Below are 12,350 nucleotides of genomic sequence, written 5' to 3'. Positions count from 1 at the left end.
CAATCGTGATCAAACCAAACCGTTCCTTCCTCCATCCAACGCGCACACATGTATACTCACTCATTTCTGAAACGAAATGGAATAGAAAATGGCACGGAAATTAATATTTACTACAAAAGGGTGCGCTGGGGAGCGACGCGTCGCGCGGCAAGCACAAATCAGAAAAAATAATCCAAAAAAATAAATGCAAAAGTATATTCTGTAACGGCAAAATTAAGAGCAAAGTAAACGCGTAAAATACGTCACTAAAGTTGGATAGTTAACCCTATTACGAAACCAGTGTTCCCGACTGTCTGCATTGTCAGTGTGAAGTAGTACAAACATGCACATCTAAGCGACGCCTAAATGTATGCAATTAGCATTTCAAATTGCACACTAGCGCCATTTCGAAAATGCGTTTTTTAAACATTCTCTTTATTTATTTAAACCAAAGCATAAATAAAATTGATCTTATCTAAATAATATATACCAAAAAAAAAAAAAACAAACCATGCCCACATTTTTGTAAAAACAACTTTCATACATTTCACCACCAGCAGAGCTTTCGTGCATGACACAACCATAGCGAAAGCTCGCCAACGTAGGATCGCATTGCCGGACGCTCGGGGGCTTGCACGAACCGACGCCGACGACACACGGTACGCAGACACGACCGCACACCCGAGCAACCGAGCAGTACAACAGGCGGCGAACCGGCGACACGGCGCTCGTGCGCAAAACGGCACACCGCGCTGGACCGTGCCAGTTGCAGTCGCATTCGCGATGCACTCGGCCACAGCACAGGCACATCGCAATTTGGGCAGCGCCCAAAGCCAACCGTTCAGATGCGTTCGTACACCCGGGCAAGATGGACGTGGACGTGTGGGCTCGGCCCCGATTTGCCCGAAATTGTTCGTCTCCTCTACCGGTGTTCAAATCTTTCGTTGCAAGAAACCGTAGGAGTGTTTGGGGCTGCAACGTCCGAGAAAGCGCTTTTCTGGTGCGTTTGCATTATCGGGGCGTTTCAAGAGATGGGGGGGGGGAGGGGGCAAAAACCAAAGATTGTTTCAGTTTGTATTAAAATAGTGAAACGAAAAGCAAAACAAAAAAGCAAATAGCAACAAAGCAAGCAAGGCTGCTGGATGAGGGGCGTGCGGGCAGAGAGCAAAGGGCTAGGTTGTGACGGTATCCCCGTGACACTCACATTCTGCCCAGACCGGAAGGCCCTGGGCCGGAACCATCCGCACCGGCACCCCGCTCGTTATCGATCACGGTGCTAGCGAACTGAACGCGACAACCTAGCCGGGCCAGATTGAGCAATCTAAAGTTGGGGAGAAAGAGAAAAAGAGCAATAGAACAGAGAGAGTGAGAGAGAAAGAGAGAGAGAGAGAACCATCAGTAATCGGTACCAGAATGCGGTGGAAAATTAGAGGACATAAGACAACTTTGCAGAGAGCGTGGAAACCCGCTCCGGCCACCAAGGTAGCTTCTCGGGACTATAGTGAGGAAGAGCACAAGTGCCATGCGTAGGGGAACACCTGGGGCGGAACTGGGAACTGGCGAAGCCAACTAACTGCCTCACAACGGACCAACGCCGTCCACGTGATGACGGTGTAGCGGTAGTGGGGAAGCAAAAAAAACCTTAATTTAGGTCAAAGACAGATGTTTGAGCACACATTAAAACAGTGATGAGCAAAGTGCAACGAACCAAAGGCTGCAAAGACCGGCTGCCCAGCAGTGGTGGTTCTTCACCGCTATCGCTTTCGCGCGGGCAAAGGCCAAACTCATTTACAGGGCCGCTGCAGCACGGGCAGAAACTCACACACCCACGCCAACAGAGCCGGATGGGGAAGGTAATTGGATCAGACTTCAGGGTGCGAACTTGCAAGAAGCGAACGAGGGTGAGCAGAGGAGAGCAAGAACCAGCAGCAGCAACCACAAACGGAGGACACCGTTTTCTTCGCATCGCTCCGCACCTTGGGCGAGTGTCGCGAGTGTCGCTTCACGCAAACGGCAAATTGGATTTCGGCAGGCGTCATTTGAGGCTTCCAAAATACGGTTGGAGCTACAGTGCCTGCCGCCCGCGCCCGCTGTTCTCCGGCGTTGGAGCGTGTCATCGACACGTGTCACACGTGCACAGTCGGCCAGAACGCACAACCGACGAGGAGCATTCAATTTTGGAGGTCATCTTCAATGGTGCGTCAAAGACTGCGCGGAACACTGGTAGAGATGCCCGATAGACGGTGTAGAGAACCAATAGATGCGCATTACCAGAGCGTAGATTTTTGGAGAACTTTTTCTCTAGTAGCATATCCTCACCTAAAGAAGTGAAGAGTTTAGACAAAAGCTGCAAATACGAACTGGGCCATCGCGTACTGATGTCTTGCTAACATTCAAGGAGAAATAGGTGGATATTGTCGTGATGGATTCATCTATTTGTTCAATCGTGGCTTATTGGTGAGTTTATTGTTGATCTTGAATGGAGTGGAGCATCAGACATGTACCAAAACAAAATCTGAAGAACAATCTGTACCATTGGAGTAGGCCACGGGAAGTAGTCTGAGTCTGACATTCTTAGGCATTAAGCTGGACACCACGCTAGTGGTCCACTTCTTGGTAGAGTGTTTAGATTTCGGTAAGCTGTTCGATTGTGTATCATTATGACCTCGTTATTAACATCATTATCATCATCATTATTAACCATACAAACATGGCTGATACAAGATTCAGATCAAAAGCAGGAATTTTCAGAATTAGCTCTTATTTTGGAAAATCTTCAATACCCCTTACCTTATTGAATTTCATTAGACAATATACTTGCAGTTTAGATGTGTTGAATCTTGAAAGAATACTCAGATGTAGACTAAACTTAAAATCAAATTTCTCTAAAACATTCTGAGTCTTGACCAAGACCAACAAAGAAGACCAAGAAAGAAGCTTAAGAGTTAGGACCAACGATTGTAGATACAACATCCTCAACGTTCTGAGTCCTGCTTGAACTTTAAGTCATACTTTCGAAACCATCTTCAACTATCTTCAATGTCCTAGGTCTTCAATGTCCTAGGTCTTCAATGTCCTAGGTCTTCAATGTCCTAGGTATTCAATGTCCTAGGTCTTCAATGTCCTAGGTCTTCAATGTCCTAGGTATTCAATGTCCTAGGTATTCAATGTCCTAGGTCTTCAATGTCCTAGGTCTTCAATGTCTTTAGTCTTTAATGTCATCTTCAATGTCCTAAGTCAAACTGAGTGCGCAAGACAACATCCAGGTGTAATTCTTGGCGTTCCAACAGTGCAGATTAAGAGATATTTCAATTCCATCAAATTTTCAGATTTTGAGCTTACTATATAAAAAACACGAAATCTTCAATGTCCTATGTTGGACTAAGTGAGCAGGACAACATCCTAATGAAATTCCTGATGAGTCCTTCAAAACTCTAATGGACTTCCTGGAAAAAATCTTTAGTGGGAAATTGTCTTGACAACTTCAAATTTCAGAAACAGTCGAGGGCACCCCGATGCAATTGTATATCTCCCAAAAGAGCTGATTGTGATAGGGCTTGCAGAAACCTTCAGCATTCCTGGTTTACATCTAAACATCTGGTGACATCTTCAATGTCCTGAGACAACAACATCCCGAAGTATGCCAAGCTCGCTAAGGTCCAGGGTGTTTGCCCCGGTTCCCCAGCAACGAATGAACTCACCCTGCCTCCGCGCTCTCCAGCTCCTCCTCCAGCTCGTCGTCCAGCTCGTCGCTCGTCTGATCGTCGTCGGTCAGCTCGGGCACGGCCAGCGAAGCCATCGGGCGACCCTCGCTGTCCTCGCCGCCTCCTACTCCGGCCCCTTCGGCCCCGCTGGACGCGACGCTGGCGCCGGGCGCACCGCGCCCCTCCTCCTCCGTCGGCGTCGGCATGCTGAGCGACCGCTCGGACCGTGCCAGGCCGTCCCCGATCGCGACGCTGCTACCGCCGGCGCTGCCCCCGCTTCCGCCGCTGATGCTGCCGCCCCCGTTAGCGTTGCCGCCGGTCGAGGAGGATCGGCTGCGCGGTGCCGGCCCCAGATCCAGCAGCGTCTGGAAGATGTCTACCGACGGCGGCACTAATCGAATTACGGTCGAGCCGAGCGCCCCGCTGCCGCTGCTGCCGACCGGCGAGCTGGCCGTCGGCGGGGACCGCTGGTCGGTCGGGGCGCGCCCAGTGCTCTTGCCCCGCTTGGCCGCCTTCCTCGGTGCCTGGGACGACACCTTCGAGCCTTTCGTACGGGACGGGGCCGCGATGCTCCCGAAGTCGAACGGGGACAGTGGCAGCGGGGCGGCCGGTTTGCGGCGCCGCGGTACGGTCGGTCGGTTGGCGGCAGCACCCGGCAGCGACGCGTCGCTAGTGTCGTCCTCGTCGTCGTCGTCGTAGTTGTCGTACTCGAACTCGTCGGACGAGGCGGTCGAGATCGCCACCGACCAGGACCGGAACGAGATGGGCGAGGGCGAGGGGGACAGCAGCGACGGCACACCCGGCGGCGGTGTTAGTGCGGGCGATCCCAAGCTGCAAGTTCAGCAAGAAGCGGACGCGTACACACACACACAGACAGACACGAACACGAAAACACGTGGACGAACACGACACGAGCAATTAGTGGATCGTTCGTTACCTTTTTTTTCTTTTTTTGACGCTCACACACACACAGAGTTGCTAGGTTTAGTTTCTGGTAAGTCTTAAGCTTTCGTACTTTGACACTTTGCTCGTTTATACTCTCCGCTTCGTTGCTGCAATTGCTCCAAATGATATCAAATGATGCACAAGACGCTGTATGCGGGGCGGGTGTGTGGGTGTGTATCAAACTTCGCTTCCTTTTTTGCTTTTGCAAAACCCCAGCCATCAGCGGCACTACTACTACCACTACTGCTACTACTACTACTACCACTACCTGCTACTGCCTAGCGTCGGCGCATCTAGCCACGGTTGCAGCGGCCACGATCGTGCCGGCGGCCGGTGGGCGAAAGGTCGTGGGGCAGATAGGGTTCTGGATGGGTGGGGAGCGTTGGCGGGCAGGGATCGGGCTCGCGCGTCGTCGAAAGGACGATGAAGCGCAGCAGCACGTAGCAGCACATGACGGTCGTGGTGGCGAGCACGATCACCAGCGCACACCCACACATCGCCATCTTGCTCGTTGGGCTTTGTTTTTGTCTGTAGCAAAGAGGGGGGGGGCACGAGGAAGGGAGGGGGAGTCAACAAAGGTGATCAAGCACGTTAGTAGACGGCGTGTCACTCAAACACACACACACACACACCAAAAAGTTTGTTTGATGTTTGTTGTTTGAAGTTGAATGGTTGAAGGTGCGAGTTTCTGCTGCGTTTTTACTCTTGAGTTTGGGTGGTCAAAAGCGGTTGACAGTTCCACTTAGTAGTCTGAGTGCACTTGTCACTCAGCGTCAAACACACAACACACACACACACACTTGTGCAAACGCGCACTGTCGATGACGAAGAGCACTGTGCCACTTTTGCGAGGCGAGGGCCAAACGTTTCGACCTGGAGGACACTTGGACTTGGGAGGTCTAATGTGGCTGCTCGCTTAGTAGCGCACAAAAACTGGGGAGACACACTAGGGGTGGTAGGCTTGAAGCTGCCAAGAGCTGGCCAAAAGCTGAACTGATTTGCTTGGTGGCTGCGAGCCGATTGACTGGCCGGCTGTCGCACGACTTACCACGTCAGCTCGATGAGTACTCCCCCAGTGTGCCACCAGTGTCCACCGGCACCGACCTTAGAAGGCTTCGGGACCGTGCAGCGGGAGGCTTCCGTCCCGTGCTCGATCGTGCCCGCGGACGCAAAGACAAACGCGTCGCGTCGGTACGGCGCGAGCGCGGCAAGAGAGAGAGAGAGAGAGAGAGAGAGAGAGAGAAAGAGAGCAAAGCATTGTCCCGAACCAGGTCTGGAGCGACCGAAACGAACGGTCGCTAGGACAAACACATGCTTCCACTATCAATCGGTGTAAGCGTCTTCGGTGCCTGTGTATTTATGTGTGTGTGAGACATACAGAGAGAGAGAGTGAGAGGGAGCGAAAGAAAACGAAGCCAGCCGCCGAAAGGCGGCGGTAATTCGATTAGTTTCGCCAGTGCCTCCCCCACACAACTCTTCTCTGCCACTTCACCACCCAACGAGTCTTTGGAGAAGATTTGCTGACGAATTTCTTGTTTTGCAATGGACAAAAACAAATAGCAACCAGATCATTAACTGTGCCAGCAAGTTTCGAAAACCAAAGCTCGAACTAGCTTAATTTGTACCGTCCGTGAGAAGACACTCATTACAACGGGATGATTTAATTTGTTTATCCTGTGTTGGCCCTAAAGCTTGCCCCAAGCGATCGTTTGCTCGATATTGTCGTATGTTTGGCTATTGTTGTGCCTATTAAGCGATTCAAACGTGTCTGCAATTAGACCGCGACAAGGCATCGGATATGAAGCGCCTAAATGTAGGCACCTAATTTGATGTTTTTCAATCATAATGATTTACATTTTACCAATTTCACCTATTTAAAAACAAAAAAACAAAAGAGCTTGCAATTAGGCCGAAGCAAAGCATCGGCTCTAAAGCGCCCAAATGTATGCAATAGATTGTTTTGGAATCATTATACATTTCTCCTAATGTGCAGCTAAACAAAATGTTGGAACATAATGCTACTTTCAACATTCCACGCCATACAACGATTAGGAAGCGCCTAAATGTATGCACGGAATTTGATCATTTGTGATAAATTGCATTAACCTGATCGATTTCACCTACAAAGGAACAAAAGTGCCCAGAAGCTAAGTTAAATTATTGGAACATAATACTACTTTGAATATTCGAAGCAAAACATCGGCCATGAAACGCCTAAATGTAGGCAGCAAACTTGATTTTCTTGCAATCTGAATGATTGATCTGTTCTATTTCACCTACTAGAAAACAATAGTGCCTGCGCAGCAAAAACAAATCTTTAAATTGATATTCGAGGCCAAACACCGGAAATGAAGCGCCTAAATGTATGCAGCAAATTTAATATTTTTCTAACACCATGATTTATCTGATCGATTTCATTTACCAAAAAGCTTAAGTGATCTTGGCTAAGCATTATTTGGGAAAAAATAATACTCTTTTAGATACAAACAGCCAAACATTGGGTATGAAGCGCCTAAATGTAGGCACCGATATAGATGTGTTGCAGTCGTGATGACTAAAAACTAGCTTGATCGTTTTTCAACCTTTTTATGTTATGAAGTTGGTGTATCTAGCTCTGGTTGCATTGCGTGCAAATATCGTTTGCATACCTTCAGGCACTTAAAAAAAAAACATGCTCCAATTTTACTGCTAAAAAATTATGTTCCACTTGCTCACTCAACAGTTACTCCTGATCGCACAAGATGCACCAAATTCTGCTCGAAAATTGCTTGCCGAGGTAGTAGTTTAAAAAAATAATAATAAAATCACAACAAGGCAATTGGCAAGCAATACTTCGTGCCCTTCAGCCATGGAGGCGCTTCTAAATGTGTTTGTTGTTTGCCACAAATGTTGGCTGTGTTTGTAACGAAAATAGTAGAAATATCAAAAATTTTATAGCGATTTGCATCCCCAAAAAACAAAACCATTAACCCGCACGGGGACGCACCTCGTGAGATTCCGTCGTGGCGCGGGTTGTAAAATTCACTCCCCAGCTTCGTGGGCGATAACAATTCGGGTGAGAACGCAATTGCGCAGCGCACCAACGTAACGCGTTTTGGGGGGGGTGGGGCAAGCGTCCAGCGTTAGGAAAAACCCCACCGCATGTGGGAAATTTAAATTTCGACAGCAAGAAGTTAGATTCTGCCGATGCAGCACCGGCGACAAGCAGAGCCAACCTCATCGCATCTGGTTGCATCATTTTCCGGATGGGATTCTTTTTTTTTTATTTTATTGTTCGCCAACTCGTTGGCCCGACCTTCGCATCGGAAGTGGCCAATTGGAGTGGCGACAACTTTGGGACCCCGAATGATCTAACCTTGCAGCTGGGCATCACAAAATATACGACCGGAAGCCCGCTGCTATCGAAAGGCGCATCTCCGTGCATCTTCGTGCACCACACACACACACACACAGTACGGGTAGCTGGTAGTTTTATCACACACACACACACACCCTCGTTGTACTTCATTTTATAGCGCACCGACCGTTCCGACCGCGCGTATACGGTCATCTCCGGGTACGGCGGGAACGATTTTTACGTCTTTGCGGTCGTCGAGCGCAGCAGCGCTAGAACACGCCAATTGCCCGATGCATTTCCCGTCCGTGCGCACTCGGGACGTCCTTCCGGCGGAAGGTGGAACGCGCACTGCAATTGTACAGTACATCCCGTGCCTGCACAGCCGGCGGGATTCGGGCTATAAAAAATAAACAGGCAAACCAGACAAGAGCCTGCAACCTTGAACTTTGGGGGAAGGGCCAAATGTTATTAAAAATCGACAGCGTGCGCACGTAGTTAATGTGTTTTCGATTGATGGATTGATGGGTGGTTCTCGCACGGTTTGTCGCTTCATTTCAAGTACGATTTTACGGCTTCCAGCCATTTTTTTCCTCCAACTCGAGCTACTTCAAAATTTGCTTTTAACGCAGTTTTTACTACCGCAGCTGCTGCTGCGGTTTTTTCCCGCACACGTTTAATAGTGATCCACTATGAATCCACCTGCACACACACACACACAAACACCTGAATCGTTTGATTGCGCGGCCAGCACTGCTAGTTGGTTTTGATTGGTTTGGTTCGCTCGGTGCAAGCGAAGCTCATTTGTTTGCGATGGGTCGAGATGTTTTTTTTTCTTTGGAAGCGATAAACACACCCACACACACACACACACTTTTCCGAGTGAAACAAAAACCCAGTGTAAGCGCGCTGCCTGTTTGCGTTGAAATTGAAGTAGCAGTTTTGTAACGGTTTTTTTTTTTAATTTTTTTTCAACGATTTTTAAATTTAAAATAATTATTTTTTATATTTTTTTTTAATTTTTTTTTATTTTATTTTTTTTGGTTTTATTTTTTTTTACTTTTTTTTTAGTTTCATTCTATTTCACCCATCCCCCTTACCCCGGCTCGACGATGATTTTCACATTCTCGCCGGCCACCGGGCAGAGGGCGCCGGCGGCCCGGGCCGGAAAGGACACGCTGATGCTGCCGCTGCTGCTGCTGGCCACGCTGCTTCCCTCGCTGCTGCTGCTACTACCGTCCTCCTGGTCGCTGTCGCTGCCGGCCGACAGGAACGGATCGCGATCGGCCGCCGGGTCCTGCTCCAGCACCGGTTCCTGCATCGCACACGGAGTCGCCCCGGACACACGTACAAAAGTGTAGCACAGTTAGCCTAACTTACAGGCGCAAATCTTTGCAGCGGGGCACAGTTTGGTGGAGAGCGAAAAGCAAGCACACACACACACACACACACACGCACGCGTGAAGAGACAAACAGAATCGTACAGGATTGTGGGACGCACCGTGTTTGGCGCCGCGACATGCACTGTCCAGTTGGCCGCTGCTAACTGGTGCACTCGACGCCCCCGTACCGTACCGAGTGTGTCTGCCATCGGCACCCGGTACGCGGTCGGCGTTGCGTGTGACCGCAGTGGGGCGGGGGGAGGGGGGTTCTATTTTTAATTTTGCGTTTTATTTTCACCCTTAAGGGGCGCACTAATAAAGCACTAATCAAATGGTTATTAGCGAAAAGCGGACGCTTCTTCCGCCCGTTGCGGGTTGGGTGCCGTTTTGTGTCCTGGTCTTGTTTTTTTTTTGCTTCCGTTTCCTCCACACGGCACACACACACGCGGTTGCATAAAGCATCGCTAACAGCAGCTCCATCCATCCATTGGGCTTGGGCTGTTTAATCCCCCGAGAGGGTAGCAGCCGCTAGTTTCGATTAATCAATTTGTATAGGCAATCAATTACCGTTTGCACGCACGCTAATGAGGCACCAATGTCAACGACGCGCAAGCAGTGCACTTTCCCCGATTAACTTCTGCCCATTCTGCTGTGCTGTGCGTCTTGCCGGAGCCGTAAGCCCCGAACATAAAAAAAGGCCATCACCAGCTCCAGGCTGGAAAAGTCACAAACAGACGCCAATTACGCTCGCGAATAATAACACACCCTACGATGTTTTGTTTGATTGATTTTTTAAATAACAAACCTCTCATTGATTGCCCCGATTCGGCGAGCGGAGGATGTAAAACCTGGCACAGAGTGCTCGGCTTGTTTGCAATAAACAAAAAAACCATCCAAAAAGGAGACGAACCAAAAAAAAACAAAAAATAAATACATCAAAGTCCGAAAACCCTCATTTCTCTGTGGCACCGCTGATGACATAATTAGGATTTTGTGCAATGCATCTGCTGACAGCGGTGCAAAAGCTGCACGTTTTGATGTGTGATGATGTTAATTTCACGCCATAACTTTGCCCGATTTCCTGCCACAATAATGTTCTGGTTAGAGCTGGAGCCCTGTGCCGCCTAACAGTATGCAATATTTCGCGTCAGCCTACTAAAATTGTAAAATAATGAACTGAAGCGAAACAAACAAACTGTTGCATACCTTCGGGCGCATAGCGAGGCGACACCACGTCGATCATCTGCGCTGGCTCTGCCCCCGCAGACAAACAAAGCGAGCGGGTCGCACGTCCCGTGTTCCAGGTTCAAGGTTAGCGGATACCGGGGCGCGAATTGCATCCCCGGCAGCTCATTTCCTGGGAAAAGCGAGCGGCCGAGATTTGTTTTCCATTTTGTAATGACAAATTAGATTCCAGGGCGACGCGTTCGATCCGGTCGCAACCCTCCCGACGCTTGCCGGAGCGCATCCGGGGAGGTTTGTGATTTTTATTTTTTTCCCCCTACCGCGTGGTACACCGCTGTAATGAGTGTTTGGGTTCTGGGAGCCTCCCCTTCTGCTTTCGCTAGCTAATTGGTGGGTTCCAGAGAAATATGGAAAGGAAATTAAAATGGAACTAGATTTATTTTCTTCATTCGCCATTGGAAACCGTGTTGTTTTGTGACCTTAGGATGTATTTCCATGTTTTCTATTTTAAAAAAAATCTCTTGCGCCTAAAGGTATGCACAGACTTTCGAAATAATTCATTACCATTTACAAACATGACAATTAGGGCCATAAAGTGCACGATTGTTTTGTTTGCTCTATGACGTACAATTAAAACCAGGACTCTGTTTTCCTGGTAGCATACCTTCAGGCGTTCGGTAGTACCCGGAGGAGCAATTTCATCAAGCATTTTATTTTTTAACCGTTTTGAACATGTGTAAACACTTTTGATCAATAATTTCATTAACGACTGTCTAATAATTGGTTATACAATAAAATAAATTGCTACTTGGCATACCATAGGAGCTTTGAAATCGATGAGGACTGGTTTTTCCATAAATTTTATGTACCCTACTGCATTGCATACCCATTAGGCGCTTAGCTACGTCACCACGAGAGGAAAAAATACCTTGAATTTGTCATCTTGTATATCTTTGCACACGTTTTTTTTACTGAGTTTTCCGAGTCAATTTTCAATGTCAACGACATTTTTCATTATTGGCGAGATGTTTTCCAACAGCTGTCAAATGATGTATTTGCATTAAAATAATGTTTTAATTCTTCTATATGTTTTTCAACACGTCTCAAGCTGGATTGAGTTCGACCGTTCTTTGAGGTGTGTTGAAAATCATGTGTAAGAGCTGAAATTTAATTATGACGCAAATACACCATCCACACTCCCCTGTTTCTAATCGTTTCTTAGGTGAATTGTGCCTTCTTTCTCTATGGCTGTTTATCGTTCTCTCTCCCCGTTGAATTTGACGCAATGTTCTTAAAATAATAAAAAAAAATATCCTTAAAAACATGTTTTTATTTTCTTTATCATTTTTTACCATTTTCATTTGTGGTCAGTTTTGGATTGATTTCGTATTTTGGTTGTACGTCCAATGCATTATTAATATTTAAAATAGAAAGCTTAATTATGCAAAGCACTGAGAGTTACGATTTAGGACATTGCCAACGAACAATTGTTTTTCCCCCTGTTTCATTAAATTATTTATATTTATTTTTATATTGATACAAGTCAGGCTAAAAATACCTTTTCCAAGCGACATACCTTCCGGCATGTTTTACCGTGCACTAAATTTATTGCGACTTGTAACCTGTCCAGAGCAAACACATAAAATGTACAGTGTACAGTTCATAAAAATCGAACAATTTAGAATTGCATCCAGCCGACCCGGTTTGGCAGTAGAAGTAATGCACTAATCTTTACCAGCTGGCGAAGTCCGAACGGGCCGAGCGCGATGCTTAATAATTTTGCCCAAAATTCTCCATCCATCCCACGGCAGGCCCCAGGCC

The 12,350-nt window shown here is 47.7% G+C and overlaps 1 protein-coding gene across 3 annotated transcripts; it reads right to left on the bottom strand.

Moving 5' to 3' along the window:
• Positions 1–4,424: 4,424 nt before the first annotated feature.
• Positions 4,425–9,497, bottom strand: LOC121596448. Of its 3 annotated transcripts, none has more exons than XR_006005282.1 (2): positions 5,261–5,653; positions 4,425–4,735 (listed from the first exon to the last, which is right to left on the bottom strand). XR_006005282.1 is itself a non-coding variant. In XM_041921431.1 (2 exons), the coding sequence occupies exons 1-2, from the start codon at positions 9,281–9,283 to the stop codon at positions 4,495–4,497; spliced, it is 462 nt and encodes a 153-aa protein (XP_041777365.1). In that variant the 5' UTR covers positions 9,284–9,497; the 3' UTR covers positions 4,425–4,494. The 3 variants fall into 3 exon arrangements, 1 of the variants encoding a protein (XP_041777365.1); XR_006005284.1 differs by having other exon boundaries at positions 5,332–5,653; XM_041921431.1 differs by lacking the exon at positions 5,261–5,653 and adding an exon at positions 9,063–9,497.
• Between the last annotated feature and the right edge of the window lie 2,853 nt (positions 9,498–12,350).

Source organism: Anopheles merus, chromosome X (assembly GCF_017562075.2).
Source record: "Anopheles merus strain MAF chromosome X, AmerM5.1, whole genome shotgun sequence".
Taxonomy (NCBI): domain Eukaryota; kingdom Metazoa; phylum Arthropoda; class Insecta; order Diptera; family Culicidae; genus Anopheles; species Anopheles merus.
The sequence above is the reverse complement of the archived record's forward strand: the minus strand, read 5'-3'. Positions and strand labels throughout refer to the sequence as shown.